Genomic DNA, 17,461 nt, shown 5'->3' on the forward strand with positions numbered 1-17,461 from the left:
CCGTCGGCGCCGGGCCAGGCACGACGGCCAGCCCCCCGCCCCCGGAAGGGCAGCAGCCCGGCGGGCCGCCCCCGCGGCCACGATCTCGGCCTTTGCGGCGCTGACTCACGGCGCCGCCGCACGACTCCGGCCTTTCGCGCCGCGCCGTGACTCACGCGCGCGCCCCCGCCGGGCCCGAGGGGCGGGGCGGCGGCGGGGGGGCGGCCGCGCCGCGTACAAAGCGCCGCCGCCGAGGTGCCCCCGCCGGCGGCGGGCCCGCGCGGGGCCGGCATGGAGGGAGCCGCGGCGTTGCTGGGCCGCTGCCCCGCCGGGCTGGGCGCCACCGTCTGCGCCGCCGCCGCCGGGCTGCTGCTGTACCGCCTGGCGCGGAGGTAGGGGCCTGGCGCGGAGGTAGGGGCCGGGCGGGTGGGTGCTGCGGGCCGGGGCGGCGCCCGCGCCGTTAGCGCAGGCCGTTACCGGCGGGCGACCGAAATCTGTTGGTCTTGGCGCGGCCGGCTCGTTCCCCTCGGCGGGGCGCGGGCGCTGGGGAGCTCCTCAAGCTGGCAGCGGCGGCCGGAGCCGGCGGGTGAGCGGCCGGCCGCGTTTCGCCGCGTCCCCGGGGCCTGTCCGGGCCTTTGTGGGCGGCAGCGACCCGCGGGGCCGTGGCCGTGCGCTGGAGCTGGAGCCGCGGGGCGCCGGGGCTGCACCCCTCGGCTCCCGGCGCCTTGGAGGCGGCGCAGGGCGGGCTTCGCTGCCGCGGGCCCCGGGCGGGGAGGGGTGCGGGCCGGGGCGGCACCCGCGCCGTTAGTGCAGGCCGTTACCGGCGGCCGACCGAAATCTGTTGGTCTTTCCGCTCCTTAGCTGCAGGCGGCATTCCTGACCTTTAGAACAGACCGATGGAAAACAAAATTCGAAAAGTACCAGGAGAGAAATCAGGACACAGATTTCATAAAAGGAGTAAAGCTCAGTTGGACTGATTTTGATTTTGCATAGCTTGGGATGAACGTAGGAGTACACGGAATAAGACCAGAACAGACTTGAGCAGGCCGCTCAGCTATCGAGTGCTGCTGTTGGAGAAAAAGGTGCTCCCAAGGGCTCCACGTGTTTAGGTTTACTTCAAGTTAGCACTCAGAAATAGAAGCTTGTTTCTGCATCCGAGGCGAAACACTTCCAGTTTGCTCTAAAGCATTTGCTCTTTATATAACCAGGTAAATGATCAGTGGCATATTAGCCCATGTGTAAGACTTGGCGTTTTTAGGGCAGCTAAGGAATACTGGTGGCCTAAAGCAATCCTCAGTGAAGCAGGCAGCAGTTCTTCGACCCAGTTGAGGCTAACATGTCTTGTGAGGGAAGAGATTGGATTTGGTTCGCATTAAGCTCATCAGAAGGTCTCTAGAATGGAAATCGTTTCTTCCCAAGCCCTTGAAAACTGCTGGTGAGCTGTAAATATTTCCAGGAGGTGACCTCGATAATTCTTTGAGGCTATGTATTTGTGTTTTTCAGTACTGTTCTGATATTACCTGATGTGTTACTTTGCCTTAGTTAAATGTATCTTCCAAAGTCATCAAGGAGGACAGCTTTATAAGGGAGCGATCCACAGACATGCTGCTGCTTTTATCTTTGGTGTTAACGTTCCGATACAGCTCTGCTTCGCTCCATTTTCAGTGTGAGTGCACTTACGCATCTAGCATGATGCTTTTACCACCCCCTGTAGAAAGGGAAATAAAATAGATCAGAACAATTTAGCAGAGAAAGTAGTTCTGGAATCACTGTCAATATGTGGAGTTGCACTGCTGTAACTGTGCCAGCATCTAAGCCTGTGCTTTTTGTATCAGGGAGAAAAAAGATCTGATGCCTGAATATGCAGAGGAACTCCTTAAACCTTGTGAGTTTGGGCCAGATACAAAACCTCTTGAAATGTTTTGTGGTCTTTTTTCAAGATCACGGCTTGGCTACTTCTTTGTTACATGCTGTTGGAAGTTGGGTGGCTGAGTTTAAACCAGCAGCTGTAGCCACATTTCCACCTTCTCCTGATGGTTAGCTACTGACATGTCAGTACCAACAGAGAACACCCCATGAGGGTCTCCTTCCTTGGGGATTCTCTGGGTCAGTGATGGCAGAGGTTGCTCCATCTGCAAGTAAAGTCAAGATAAGCCATCACTCGCTCTGGAAGAGGTTGGTGGGAACTCGGGAGCTGCTGTGCAGCTAGTTCATTTAGTTGAGGAGCCAGTCATGGATACAGACATGGCAAAACGAGGCACCTTTTCTAGAGGGTCCTGCCCTGATGGCTGGTATTCTCTATTAGAAGTTGCGAAAGCTGCAGTTTCATAGAAGACAGCCTTTGAGGGGGACAGCACAGGAGGTGGTTATGCCTGGGTCCACGTCCCTACCCAGGTCTGCTGAGCATCTGTCACTGTTACGAGGACACCAAGTCTGACTCTTGGGAAAGGATCGGCTGCATTATAGCCCATGATGCTGTACTAGAAAGCTGGTCTTGTGGCTAAATCTTCAACGCTGTCTACAACTGCTAATTCTGAGCAAATGCATCTATGATACAGTTTGCCTGCTGGAATCTAGATAGCTGTGATGTGTTTTTCTCACATTGGAAAGTGAGGGTTAGTGTTGGGTCTGCATTGGCAGACCCCTTCACTGACAGGTGATGGACATGGGCACAACTGGGAATTATGGCAGCTCGGTGCACTGCTGCCCAGGAGCTTCCTAACCGTAAGCTGAGGTCTGTATCAGGTTTGATGTGCTCCTCTTGACTGGGTCATCCTGGCCGTACTGTGCCGTGGGCTTGGTCTGTAGCTTGGAGCATTGGCAGCTTGGTTATATCCAACTGCCATCAGATGGTGTTCTGATCAAAACTGATCTGTGCAAAAGAGCTCCCCTTCCTAGTGTTTCTTCCTTCAGATTTGCTGCCACAGGCGTTTGTATAATGGCTTTGTAATTCACTTGCCAGAGTGGAGTGTTGCTTCAAATTCTTTCAATGGAGAACTGTTTGGGTTTTTTTCTTTTAATCCTTGGCAGAGGATGAGGGTAACCTAACTGCACGTCCACCTGTGGCCTCTCTTAAGAATGTGAAAAACCAAACATCTTCACCTTCTGACCTAGCAGCAAAGGAAGGGGGGGAATAGATGTAAATAAAAATATTTAGAAATCCAGTTTATTATTAGCAGGTAACTGATTTGACCTGCACTTACCAGGGAGACTGTTGTTTTGGCAATCCATTAAAAGTCTGGACTGAAGCGCGACCTTAAATGTATGTATAAATGGGGACTAGTGGAGAGTGTTGGGATTTGGAAGGAATGCAAGTTCCCTCTTATGTTACATGAGAGACGCAAACTAGTTGCTCAACAGTGTTTGTCATTGGCTATACCTGCAGTCTGATTTTTGCTAGCAGAAGAGTCTGATAGTCTCTCACAAAGCAATATTTTGTCACGTCTGAGCAGTATCAGACATCTAGATGTCGATCTCGTAACTGAGTTTACTCCAGATATGTGTCCCCCCAGCGTCTTAGACAAAAATCTTCTACCTGTAAACCAGTTTGTTTAAAAAAAAAAAAAAACAAAAAAAAAAAAAAAAACACCTGGGATTTTTTTTAGCTTGTATGGGTGTGCAAGCTACATATTGAGTGGACACAGGAAGTCATCTGTTAATGGAATCTCTGTGTAGTAATTCATTCAGTCACTTCTTGTTGCTCAGGTTTTATTTTGCAGGGTGGTTCTTTGTCCAGTGAAGCTAGTTCAAGTTAATACAGTGTTAGATTATGAACTCCTTAAGGGATGATTTGCCTAGTGTTTTGCAAGGCATTCAGCACATGGTAAATGCTTAGTTTTGCGTTGTCTGTCTCATAACAGAATGTCTGACTTCAGAAGCAGTGTGTGCTCTAGCTTATTATGTTCAGCTGCTGCCTGAATTCAGTCACGGCGTATATAGTTCCAAAGTCATTAAATCTCTATTTGAGAGTACATTTCCAAATGCAGTACTTGTTTTTTGTTTTTAAAGTCCTGCCCAACTACTAGAAAATTAACACCCTACCTACATGTTCTTGCCTGAATTGACCTTTTGTGTTTTTTCTTCTCTTTTTTTTTGCATCCAGCAGGTTGGGAACTTACGATTTTTTTTTCTGCAACTGTTTCTATGGCAACAGATTATAAATTCACAAAAGGAAGGATTATTGCTTTTAACCCAAGTAATCCAGGATTTAGCAATTTCTTTTACATACATTTTGAGAATAAATGGCTGCTGTTTCAACCTTGCTAGCGCTTCCTCAGCCTCGAGTGGGAAATGGAATCCTGTTTAGGAAAGATGGAAAAGTCTTGAGTATACGAAGGATTTGGTCTATTGATGCTAGCAAGTTCTCAGATAAGAGTTTGGCATTGGTCCCTTTTTTGCTTTGTAGCATGCATGCTTTAATAATTGTTGGCCTGTGCTTTCCATTTCTGTGCTGTCCTTGAAATTAGTGCTTCTACCTACTCTGTCATGTCACAGAAGTTAAGGTGGCAGGTAGAGACTGAAGTGTGGCCTGTCTTATTTCCATGGGTGCCAGAGGATGGTGCTACAGTGGCATGAGGGTGGGATTGTAGCAATTTCTACAGTACCTGGGACCCGTGCAATAACCTACATCAGAGGGTGGAGTTCAGGTTGCGCTTGCTATCAAAAGTCCATGCTGAAGGTGCAGTAGAATTTATATCTCGGTGGTTAATGTGCTGAAGCCTATATGTTATATTTTCATAGCCTTTACACCTACGATAGTGAGATGAAACTAGTACCAACAGGCGTAGCTGTCCACCCTTCCTATGGCTGCTTTAACACATGGTTTGCGTGGCTTTTCAACACTGGTAGCTTGTGGGTAATTTGGACGAGCAGCTTAGGTTTCTGTTTGGCTTACGAGTTTTTTTGGATTTTGGGGGCTGGGGTTTTTTTGCCTGTCAGCTTCAATAGTGGTATTTTTAGCTTGGATCACTTACTGTTTTGAGCCCCCTTGGCAATGAAGAAAGTTGAGCAGCCAGTATTCATTTTAAGAGGGGTGTGGGTTTGTGCATCTATTTTGAGATAAGAATTTGTCACCCTAGTAGCTCCAGCCATTTTCTTTCAGCATCTGGCAGGGAATCCTTGGTGCACTCTGGCTTTTTAGGCTTCTTTCTGGTGCTTTCAAGCTTATCCTTGTCATTAGTACTTAAACAGGATGCTCAAGCGTCACTTGGGGGTTTCATATTTTATGAGCCAAGTTTCAAGACATGGCCTTGAAATAGTAGGGAAGAAGTCTCAATTGTGGGCATCCAGCTATAAAGGTGATGGCTGAGAAAGAAGCCAGCTTAATTAAGGAGAGAACCACCTGCCCGTTCAGTTGGAGGGTGCCAGTCGACATTCCTGCAGCATTCAGGAGATGTTTTGCTGCAGAGTATTGTAGCACCAGAGAGCATTTCCTAGAGCAGGGAGAAGTTACTCTCAGCTGGTGAGCAGTTCAGCTGCTGTTAATTGCTTTCCAGGCCCTCAGTGAGCCTCCCTGCTCAGTTGCTTTCACTGCTGTCCAGCGGGAGCCAGCTGACCCCTTGGTGGTTAGGCAGAAAATGGGGCTGGTGGCAGCTGGATCCATCTGCCTGCATAGCTGCCATAGCCAGTCCCTGCCTGGGCTTTGCCTGGACAGCTGCCCTGCCTTGGAGCTGTGATTGGGCCTGGTTCTGATCAACCCAGACAGCTGGGCTGTGTTGCCTTGACCTGCCAGGGAGCTTCCTCTTGGGTATTGCACCAAGTTTCAAGACAAATACAGACCTTCGTCAGCACGCAGGCTCAGGGGTCCAGGCCACTGAAGTTCTTTGCTCAAACATCTGTCACAATCTGTTGTGATGGGGCCGTGTCACAGCTGTCCTCTTGTAGTGACTTGTTTTAACAGGATTGTTTTAAAAAACAAGGGGCTCGTAGATCCGGGTCTCTAGTCTTTATCTCATCAGTTCCAGTGCATAAAAACTGGGGAAGGCATGTGAATTCCTCAGTTCCATATGTATCTAAAACTGTGAAGAAACAGCTACTTCCAGTGCCTGAACTTTGGGATAATTTGATAGACCTTTGTCCTTGAAAAAATTTCTAACAAGCAGGGCACATTAAACTGTAACCATGTGCCTGCTTTCTGGGTTTCTGAGTACCACCATATGCAGTTCTTGTGGACTGTAACTTCCATCTCCCAAAATCCCGTGTATTAAGAAGGATTCTATGAATGCATTTTGTAGTAAGTAAGCAGCTACTGCACCCTTTGCATATAGTAACAATGCTGATTATGGACAGGGCTTGCATCCCCAGTACACCTCTGAAAAACAGTGAGGTTATTCATGAGGTTGTTTAATTAAAGTTCTGGCATGTCCATGGTGTTAGCACAAAGATAGGAGCATCAGGCAGAATTTATTTCTACTTTAACAGTCCATCTTTTCATTGCCAAAATGACTACTCTGACTCGTATCCTTTAACATACTGAATGGGAAGACTGATTGTTATTCCAGCCTCTCCTGCATTTCCCTGTTTGAAAGCCGTCGCTTCCCTGTACGTCAGCTGAGTTCAGTGTTTGTGCTTGACACATTTCCTTTCCTAACAGGAAGAAGCCCACACATGTGACGGTGAACTGCTGGTTCTGCAATCAGGACACGGTAGTGCCGTATGGGAATCGCAACTGCTGGGATTGCCCCAACTGTGAGCAGTACAATGGGTTCCAAGAGGTACAGTGACAAATGGCTTGAAGGGTGGCTGGGGAGGCACATGCCCTGTGGCAGGGTGGTTGCGGGAAAACCCTGCTCCTCATTTAAGATGGTGCAGGCCCAGTGCAGATGAATACCCAGTGTTTTGACAGCTGGCAGCGCTGTACTGCACACCTATGAACTTAGCAGCTGATCAATTGATCAAATTCGAGAAAGAATCCACTGTACTGGGGTGTGCTGACATAGAATGATAAAGACAAATTTTCCCCTCTCACTTCAAAGGGCAAAAAGGGCCTTGACATTTTCACCAGTATCTTTTAAGAATTATTATTATTTTAAATATATGGAACAATTCTCTGGTTTTGTATTTTAGAACAGCTGAATTGCTCTATTTGGGGTATTAAATAAATAAAGCCTGTCTTAAGCCAGAATCCACCAGCACCAGCTGCTTGCAATAGGTGTACAGAGCAGTGGAGAGGTGAAGTGGTTTGAAGAGTTTTTTCTTCTGGTTTGTTTTTTTTTTTTTTTTTTTTTTTGTTGGTGTTTTTGGTTGGTTTTTTTTTACTTACTACTTTTGTTACATAGGTGAATGCATGAAGTATAGCGCACCTGACAGAGCGTCGGGCATCTTGTTAGCAACCAGGGGATACCTTGGCTTTGATTTTACAATCTGATGTTTGCTTTCCCTCCTGCCACCCTTTTTGCTTCTTGTCAGAATGGAGACTACAACAAGCCCATCCCTGCTCAGTACATGGAACACCTTAACCATGTTGTGTCGGGTGGTACAACTTTTTGTGATCCTACTAAACCACAGCAGTGGGTGAGCAGCCAAATTTTGCTTTGTAAGAAATGCAACAACCATCAAACCACAAAGATCAAACAGCTGGCTTCATTCTCACCAAGGGAGGAGGTAAGTGTTCCCTAGGGACTGACCTCACAGGAAAATGTTTGTTAAGGCACTCCCCTGTGTGTATCTGCTATTCCTGCTCTGCTTAATCTGTCCTGCAGCCTAGTAAGCAGGGGAGATAGGAATTTTTCGGTGTGCTATGGAATGATGCTCCAGTAGTCTTTGCAAGCAGTATGTGGCACTGCAGTGCAGAGATTGGTGATTAGTGTTGCAAACTTACCTGATCCTACTCCAAAGCCAGATTACCATGGCTTGTTCTAGATAGACAGTGGAAGTTGAAGCTTGAGCCCAAAACCTAACATGCGTGTTGCCGAGGTCAGCTTACAACTCCAGTACTTACCACTGACCCAGCCAAACTTACAGGATCTGGCAGGCACAACAGCCCACTCGTCACCTTGAAGCCTTAATAGATTTTGTTTTTCCTGAGGCCTTGGCTGTGCTGCTCCACTTTTACTAGTGGAGCGGGAGAGGAATCCTGTGCAGCCACATCATCTCCGTGGTTAGGCATTTCTTCCTAGGAGGGCAAAGGGATTTTACAGTTATAGCAGCAGGATTTCCTGCTGAGCAGCCTCTTGGCCTTCCCATTACTTAGTATGCATGGAGGGTAGGATAGCAGGGTTTCTCCTTCACAGTTTTATGGATTGTCAAAGTTTCGTGCAGAGAATTCAGTGCTGCACTCCTTAGCTTTCAACCATGGTCAAGCCTTGGGGTTGTATGATGGCACTGTAGTGGGATGCATGAATCTTCTGGATTGCCTAATCCAGTCTGCTTTGTGTAATTGTAATGAGTTTAATCAGGATGACTCCCAGAGAACAGGTTTAAATTTGGTCATGCTTAATGGGAACATCTTCAGCTGATTCCCTTTCCTCAGCTTTATTTCTAGTCCCTGCCTCTTGCCAGACCTATCCCCTAGCTCAAGTAATATGAGCCTTTGGCCCTTTTTCAGGCAGTCAGTGAACCGCAGTGTCTGTGCCAGCTAAGAAACGCGGGACCGTGTTGCCCAGTGTGGTTAGATGTGTGTGTCAGTGGCATTAGTGGCCTCTCAGCATTGCTGGCCTGTCCAGTAGGGGTGAGCCTGCTGCTGCTGCTCTCGCCCATGTGATTCCGTCTGGGTTCCGGCAGATGGAGCTTATGAAAATACTGCAGCAAGCTCTTGGGCAGCTAAAATGCATCTTCTGCTTCCCTCTCCCAAAGAAGCTGCCTGCTTTCATGCATGCTTTTGGTGTAAGGATCTTGACAGAGGCTGGGAGTGGAGTTAGAAGAGCCCTAGAACCCTCTGTGATAAGTGATGGGTCCACTGTAGTGATGCTGAAAAACCTGCCTTGGGCCCTACTCGCTGTTTTTATGAGTGCTGTTAATGATTTATGGAGCTCATCTCACCAGGGTCTTAAGACAATGACAGCCTTTGAGCCTGGGGCTGGAGTTTTGGAGGGAGCTTGTCTCCGGCACGGTGGTGTGAAGGGGCAACAGGTCTTTTGTGCCCTCTCATTTGAGGAGGGGAAGAGCAGTACTAGTTTTTAGTATCATCTTCTGTGTTGGGTTCGTAAGGTATCCACAAAGACAGCTAAATGAGGCCACAGAAATCGAACATCCTGAAACTGGGCCACAGCAGCTTTCTCTAAGAGCTGTTTTGTCTCTGCTAGGACATGGAGGCTGGGTCAGCTGTATGCGAAGCTGGTTGTATAGCCGGCCTCCAGGTTGGTCACTGTTCAGGCCTGGTTTCAGGGGGCTGTTCCTCTGGAGACTTGGAAGCACACCTTGCTTGCATGTCACTACCAAGTGTAACTGGTGAGGGACCTGCAGTTCTCACCTACATTTTTCTCTCCTGTTCTCTCACCAGGGCAAATATGATGAGGAGATTGAGGTATACAAGCACCATCTGGAGCAGACCTACAAGCTGTGCCGTCCATGCCAGGCTGCTGTGGAGTATTACATAAAACATCAGAATCGGCAGCTCCGGGCGCTGCTGCTTAGCCACCATTTCAAATGCCGTGAAACAGACAAGTCCCCTACTCAGGTACACGGGGAGGGAGATGTGGGAAATTAAGGGGAAGTGCAGAGAATGAGGTACCTCTGCACCTGGGTTTGCTGCCAGGAAAGGAAGGCAGTGGCCGTCAGGCTCTCTTAACTCCAGCAGCTTGGGTGCACAGCAGAAGTTTAGAAGAGCACAGGACAGTTGCCACAGATGCTCCTGACATTAGTTTGAGGTTTTCCTCTCACCTTCTGGCAGTTGTACCGAATGACACCAGCAAGTCTAATGTGATAATAATAACGGTGGCAGGAAAATAGTGGGAAAGGCAGAAAAGGGGAGGTACGGAAGCAAATTTATGGGTGCAGTGCAGGAACCTACTGAGTACATGGCAGGGGGGGAAAGAGGAATGATGGGAGGTGAATTATGACCTTGCCTCACTGCCCTGCCTGTCCTTGGCTTCTGCTCATAGATCTGCTGTTGCTCTTTGCTACATCTACAGCATCCTGTGTGGTGTCAAGCCCAGTACAGAGACTAAGAAAGGACTTCATTAAAACTGTCCAGTAAACCATACAGTCTGGAAGTGTTTCATAAAGCACCGTTTCAAAACCTTACTACAGTTCATTCAGCTTCTGACAAGGTGTTTCTCCCTTCCTCTGCAGAATTTATGTTCGTTCTCCTCTTCTGCTTCCATAACCACACCAGCTCAGGTGATATTTCTGCGGTTCTTAGCCTTCCTCAGCTGTGCGTTCCTGGTTCTGATGGCCTTGTATGGGTCAGGCGACCCCTTCTCACTCAGCACAGCAGTCCCTGCTCCTCTCTCCTCTGGTCCAGCGTCCATTCGGAACAGGACTGGCACAAGCTCGCTTGCAGACTTGGAAAATGACACTTCTGTGACAGTGGCAAGCTGGCGGGAGCTGCTTCGCCTGCTCCCAGAACAGATGGTGGAGAACCTGAGTGCCGCATGGGCTTACGGGAAGAATCACCAGATGGCAGTTGCTGTCCTTGGGCTGTTCACCTGCTTGTTGGCCATGTTCTTAGCTGGGCGGATCAGGTGGGTGTGCTCTTTTCTTCTCTTTCACTTAAAGGAAAATGTGTTATGTCAGAGGTCTTTTGCATTGCCTTGACTTGGTGAGCCAGGGGGTAAACATTTGTCAGAATAGCACATGCAGTACTAGGTAGCACAGTTCTCCTTGTAATTCTTTGGGTTGCCAGTCAGCTGGATGGAGACGGCAGAGCTTGCTTTGGATGTGTCCCTTTGTTCGTTCAATTTAAGCTTGAATTACTGTGAATGACAAGCTTGCTGTGCAGCTCTGTTATCTGGTGGAAAATGGGACTGATCTATTTGGGCACTTGCCACAGCAGTGGGAAGGGTTGCAGATGATACAGCTGTAGTAAGGGACATACACAACCTGCTCAGTGTGTGTACCCTCTCCACCTTCCATCTCCATGCCCAGGACCAAGGGGGTTCATTGGTGTTTAAACTCTTACCTTGTGTCACGTTTGGTTTCTTTTTGGTCTTGCAGGCTCCGGAGGATTGATGCGTTTGCTTCAGTCTTGTGGTTTGTAGTGATGAGCCTGCATTTAGCTGAGAGGTACCTGAAGATGGAAACAGCCAACTGGCTAGACACAGCCAAATTTGGCACCACATCCTTGTGCTGCTTGGTGGGCTTCACCGCAGCAGTGGCCACGCGGAAGTCAACGGGCCATCGGAGATACCGGCCCCGAAGGTCAGAGCCAGAGCAGTGACGCTGGGGGAAGGAGGAAAAAAAGCCTTGTGAACTCTTTGCGACTGGTGCTTCTCTTTCCTCTTTTTATTTCCCCTTCCTCTGTTTCTTTTTTTTTCTTTTTTTATCAATTAGATAAGCAGTGAAGATATTGTCTTCCTTTTATACATAATTTTTTTTCCCCATCCTTACTTCCCACTGTGCTAGCTGCTTGGAGCATTTCCACTGCTGGTGCTAGCCGTGGAAGCTATTCCTGCTGCCTCCATTCTCCCTTCCTCCTGAATCCTGCGTCAGCAATGCAAATATACAACTTTCCCAAAGCCTGTTCTTCCAGCAGCTGCTTCACAAACTGCTCCATAAATGCAGCCTCCTCCCCATTCTGCTTCTCCAGCCAAAGAGATTCTGGCTTCTCCTGTCCTTCTGGTTCTTCTCACTGCCTGTCCATCCTTAGCCAGGCACAGAGGAATCCTCTGCCTTGATCCACCATGGGGCCCAGGCCACCTTCAGTTTTCTAATGGTGCTGGTCATTTTAATTTCGAACTGATGGGAACTTGCCTCTGGATTCGAGTCCTCGTAACGTGTGCTGTAGTAACTCTGCATGGTGTACAGGGTGGGAGGAGGGGACCGCATGTAGTCTGTAACCTGGTTCTTCTTGCCTTCCACTGTGTAGCATCACTTAACTGCATGTTCTCACTCTGCCATTCTCCTACGACTCCTATTTTAAATGGAGAGGCGTCCTTAAGTGCTTTGGACTGACCTTCATTAATTTATTTAAAAGGGTGCTTTAAAAGGTTATGTAGCTCAGGGTGTCTTGATTGAATATCTGAATGTATTCAGCTGTTTTAGGCTAAATTTTCAAATCTACCCGTGGCCGTTGCTTTCATGCAGGTTTTGAGTTTTTTACCCCCCCCCCCCCCCCCCCGAGGAGCATGTGTATAAAACCCACAAATGGATAAAAATGTGTATGTTCCTCTACTCCTATAGCCTTAGAAAGAAAAGAAATACAGGACTAATAGCCTCATGCTATGGTATATGGTCAGCTGTTTTTATACGTCACTATTTATTCAGTCAGTGTTTTCCTTATTGCTGATAGATACCTGTGCTAGATTAGGAGGATGTGCTGTAGGAAGGGGTGGGAGCCTCTGCTGTGGGACTGCATGGCAATAGAGGTGGATTTTTCCTGTTATTTGGAGGGGTTCTTTTTTGATGTCTGGCATCGGTGCTAAAGCTGCTGAAGAGAAGGGTCTGGAAATTGTGACTTTGAGTTGAGTGCCTGGCGGTCCTCTGCTGAAAGCTGGGATGACTGGATGTTACTGTGTGAGGAGGAAGGAGCTTTCAGCTGCTTGGGCTTTTGTAGGATTAATTTCTTGGGGGCCCTTAGGATAAGCAGTCTGATTATCCTGCACTGTTTTTTGCAAGGCAGTCCACTGAACTTCTCATTTGAATTTGGGTCTTCCAAGAGGAAATAGCATTGTTACAGAAGGCCTGCTATTTTCTTCTGTTCAGAATAGCACGATGACACTTGCCACACTAATACAAGTTAATTGGGTGTCTTGATCTTCCTATGTATAAACTCTACTAAAATAATGAGAATGGAGCTCTCACTGTGAAGTATTTGCATCTCTTGCTGAAAGATTCAGGCACTACTGGATGCTGCAGATGCTGGTGAAATTACAGCTTTTTTAAAGGAAACAAAGACACTTCATAGCTTTTCATAGCTCATGTTATTAAAACCGGTATTCATTGTGAAAACAGAAAGGTAGCACTAACAAAAGCTCTGTAGAGATTTGTCAACAATAAGCCAAGTTGATTGTGTCAGGGGAAGGTACAGCTCCTGGCTGAAGGACCATGTGCCTGTAACTTAACAACTGGCATGAGAAGGGGGGACACAACCTGCTTCTGATACATGTCCTCCTTTAGAACTTGTTTCTGGTGCCTTCAGATAACTGCAATATCCACCTCCAAGCAAACAGAACACCCTTCTTCATTCTGGTGCTTGTGAATGATGCTGCTCTGAGAGTTGTTTACTTACTTGTCCACAAAAGGAATCCAGCATCTGCAAAGTCTGAGTCTGCTCTTCTGTGTTCTCAGTGCTGACCCAAAAGATTTGTCTTCCAGCTGTTGTTACATTGTTTTCCTGTGCCTGATCTTTTCTTTTATTCTCTTTGTCTTTTTTCCAGTGCAGTGTTGGATGGGATGGGGAGGATGCACACTAGACGTTAGGAACAGGCAGCCAGCAGAACTGTGGCAAGGAGTGGGGTTTACACTGTGAAGCCTGAAAAATACTGTTAGGGAATATTTTAGCTCTGTTGGCACAGCAAATGCAAATCTATACTGAATTTAAAATCTTTTATTCTGGGAGATATGTTAACTGCAATTGACATGCAAACATTTTATGCAGATTAATACAAATTAAGTGTATTTACAACTAATTTTATATGTCAGAACACCAGAAAGCTACTTTTTTTTTTTTTTTTTTTGTGGCCGAGCTGTACAACTGAAACCCTGGCTCTGTGGTGCTTTGTTCGTGACTTTCAGACTCAGAACTGGAAAAATTTCAGAGATGAAACAAAATAACAAAACATATATTGAAGGGTGGTTCCATTTTAATGCCAAAGAAGCCTTTGTCTTTGCTCAGGTGTCAGCTTATTTTCCCACTCCTTGGTGCCTCAGCTTGTCTGTGCTGCTGCTGCTAAAACCAAGAAAAAACCTCAGAGCCTCAAAAACGAACTTGCAGCAGCTGAATTTTGGTCTTTTAGAGACTCTGATGCTGACAGTCTCCTCTTTGCCTTTCTCATATGCTTTGTCTCACGTGCTTTTGCTGATGGTAGAGGACAATTGACCTTTTGGAGGAGAGGGAAGGAAGAAGGAGAAAGGTTTTTTTCCCATATGTGTTTGGATTTATGAACTGCTGGCATTTGATCTGTACCAGCTGTATCTCCTTAGACAATTAGGCCTGAGGAAGATCAGTTATAAGTTACTGGCATTTTACTGTTGACTGTTTCGGGGGGGGGGGGGGGGGGCAAACCACCACGCCTTTACTGCAAGTGTTCCTGTAATACTTGATTTCAATGCCAAAGAGGCTATTCTAAACACTCTGCCGTGCTGTAGGTTCTGCACGGAAGGTTCTTTGCCAACTTTGTATTTTTCACTTGAGGTGCAGTTAGGAAACAGCTCAGCAGTTAGATACATCATCTAACTCTGCCTGGTTGCTTCCCCCACAGTGAGTCCAGCAGAAGATGTATGCTTCCAGCTCAGGTATTTTGGTGCAAGTCCAGCATTGAGCACAGTGCTACCATGCTCATGAAGCTGAGGTGCTATTTTGTGTGGCACATGGGTATATGTTTTCTTCTGCTGAAGGGGGTGATAGCTTACAAAGGGCTAGTAACTTACTAACACAGGTGCCACAAAGTCATACAGAACCACTTGATCAGTGCTTTGAGCTTCTTGTTTTCATTTAGCTGGACTCTTATTTCAGGCCACAGAGGAACCTGTGGTCCCCAGATGCAGCTTTATTGCCTGAGGATTCTCCCAGCCGTGCAGGCCAGAGCATGCAAACATCTTAACTCAACAGGTCTAGAGGATTTTAGCCCAAAAGCCTCTAATTTCAGGTGCTGTTTTTCTCCCACTGGCTGTGTGCTGGTGTCTGGACCAGAGGATGATGCTACAGAATGGAGCTGAAGTGGTGAGGGATTGCTGGCAGGTTTGCGTGTTGCTTGAAATCAAATCTGCTCCAGCCCAAAGCACCTGACTGGCTCTCGGTGGCCACGGCTGATCTGCCAACTCAAAGCATTTTGCACCCAGCCCAGCAGAGCTGGATACACAAAGGGGCCGATGTGCGTTCATTAAGTGCCTTTTCCTGGATGAGATTTTTGATAACACGATGTTGCTGTGCTTCAGTGGAACTGACGCAGCTGCAGCTTGGGACAGCAGTGCCTGTATGTCTGCCAGGCCCGTGCTTTTGTCTTTCATTTGCTACCAGTGAGTGTGGCTGGGCATAAGAGGATACTTGGGCTATACTCTTAAATTTCTGAGCAACTCTGCAGACTATAAGGGGCTTGAGGGAGAAGCCAGAGTTAGCAAACAAGTAAGCATCTCTGCTCTGCTACTTCTGGTCTTCCTGAAGCCTTTGCTGACATCAGTGCATGCAAAGTGATGCCTTTGTGGCCCTTTACAATTCTAAATATGCTATGTTTATATCCAGTTCTTTCCTTTCTATTAACTCCTCCTTTCCTGCATCTGTGCTTTGCATGCCCTAGTGAACTGAGCTTGGGTGTGTCAGAGGGTGAGGGCAAGAGCGGAATACGAAAATAGTGTAGTGGTGTTTTATTTTGGCTTTATGAATATTTTTCAAGTATGCTGAAATTATGTGAAGCTAATAATCATGCTTAGATACTATAGAAAGTATGTATTGATGTATTATAGACAAATTATTTATACAATTAATAGCCAGCTGATCGCTCCAGACTGACTCCACTCGTGAAAGCAGGGAGCTGTGGTATATGACTTTGCTTTGGTTTTTAAATAAATACTTTTGAAATTGTGTGCTGTCGCATATAACCTGCCAGTTGATTCCAGGTGTGCCATCACCTGCAAGTATATTTAGGGGCCTCTTTGAGTTCTCATATGAAAGGGGCAGTACTCAGTCCTGAAGTAAAGCCTCATTTGGGACCAAAGCTATAGCGTACACAGGCAGGGGAGGGGTCCTCTGAACACTCTTGTCATGCCAGCAAGTCTGGGGTTTTGTAGGCATAGGATGAGCATATACACTGCTGCCCCTACTTTTGGGCCACGAGCTAGGAGGAAAGGCAAAATTGCTGCCAAACATCTGTCTGTACTCTAGAAGGTGTTAGTGCAGGACCTGGCAGCTGCAGCATTTTCAGCTCTAATTCAGCCTTCCTTTTTCATCCAAAGCAGGGCGACACGTAGGAGGAAAGAATCCTTAGTCTTGGCAGCTAAAGTTTCTAGGTCTCTAAGTCACATATCTAAATCTTAATGTATCTAAGACCTGTGCCCTTTTTTAGCATTATTCTCCCCTCCCCTTGTTCCTGTTTTCTGTTTGCTATGTTGCTCTTTGCTCCTGACTCCATCAGCTTGACCAGAGGCACAGGTTATGGCACTAAGTGATGTGATGCAGCAGACCAGACAGGTGACTCTGTGTGTCAGCTTACAGAAACATGCTGATCTTATAGCCCGCAGTAAAGCAACAGTGAGCTATTTCTGCAGTCTGGGCAGCAGCGTCCATGCTGCCTGGAGAAAATGGTGCAGTGTGAGTGGGTAACTCATAGCTGAATTATGATGGGACCTTAAGTCCAGAGGAAACTTCTTACCCCATGACTGAGACGTGGTTCCCTGGCTGCCTGCAGGTGGATAAACCTGGGCACGTACAGCAAACTGCCTGGCTGACTGATCTGACCTTCTTAGGTCACACACTGATAGTGGGATGTCCTGGTTTCAGCCAGGATAGAGCTGGTATTTAGTTACCGGCTGGGGTTAAACCACGACGGGGGGGTGGGTCCATCTACAGCCCTCTAGTCTGACCTGACCATGCTTTCCCATGTCTCTCTCTATCCTAGGGGTGATGCAGCATCTCGGGTTGAAATGCGAATAAAAAAGGCACACACGTGTGGTGGTGTCTTTGGATAAGAGGGAGGTATTGGGACTGGACGGGGGGGCTCTGCTGGCAGGAGGTGTTTCTTCAGGGCAGCGTACTGTCCCATACCATGTGATAGTCTTTAACCTGCTGTTTGTTTATTTCTAAAGTATCTGTGTAGCAGAGTTGTGCCCAAATGTCTAGTAATGCTGTGATAATTGTAAACACTAATTAAGATACCCAATTCTTGATGTTCGCAATACCAAGTTCTGAAATAAACGGCTTCCGGGCCCTGACTATTTCCACAAACTGTCTGACTCCAGAGCCTCTTTTTTTTTTTTTTTTTTTTTTTTCTTTTTTTCTCCCTCCTTCTTCCTTTTTTTGGTTACTTTTTCCACTGTTAGCAGACCCACTATTGTCATCTGCACAAATGGCTTGGAGCAGTGCAGTAGTCTGAGCGCAAAGACACAGCTGCACTGCTCCAGACTAGGGCTGTGATGTGTCTGCATCCTGCCTTACGATCCTCTTGATCTCTTTGCCTTTTTTTTATCTGCTTCTGAAAGAAATTTTAGTTCAGCTGACCATTCTCAGGCA

The 17,461-nt window shown here is 47.2% G+C and overlaps 1 protein-coding gene across 2 annotated transcripts in view; it reads left to right on the plus strand.

The window, feature by feature from the left end:
• Nucleotides 1-240: 240 nt before the first annotated feature.
• Nucleotides 241-17,461, plus strand: part of TMEM201 (transmembrane protein 201) — a 29,018-nt gene continuing 11,797 nt past the window's right edge. The window contains exons 1-6 of one of the 2 annotated variants that reach the window (XM_040585606.1): nt 241-371; nt 6,572-6,692; nt 7,387-7,581; nt 9,419-9,595; nt 10,210-10,601; nt 11,074-11,277. In XM_040585606.1, the coding sequence (XP_040441540.1) occupies nt 271-371; nt 6,572-6,692; nt 7,387-7,581; nt 9,419-9,595; nt 10,210-10,601; nt 11,074-11,277 (1,190 nt within the window). In that variant the 5' untranslated portion in view covers nt 241-270. Of the gene's footprint in view, nt 372-1,487; nt 1,646-6,571; nt 6,693-7,386; nt 7,582-9,418; nt 9,596-10,209; nt 10,602-11,073; nt 11,278-17,461 lie in introns of those variants that run through there. The other variant, XM_040585605.1, reaches the window with a different exon arrangement.

The sequence above is a fragment of the Falco naumanni genome, chromosome 3, assembly GCF_017639655.2.
Source record: "Falco naumanni isolate bFalNau1 chromosome 3, bFalNau1.pat, whole genome shotgun sequence".
NCBI lineage: Eukaryota > Metazoa > Chordata > Aves > Falconiformes > Falconidae > Falco > Falco naumanni.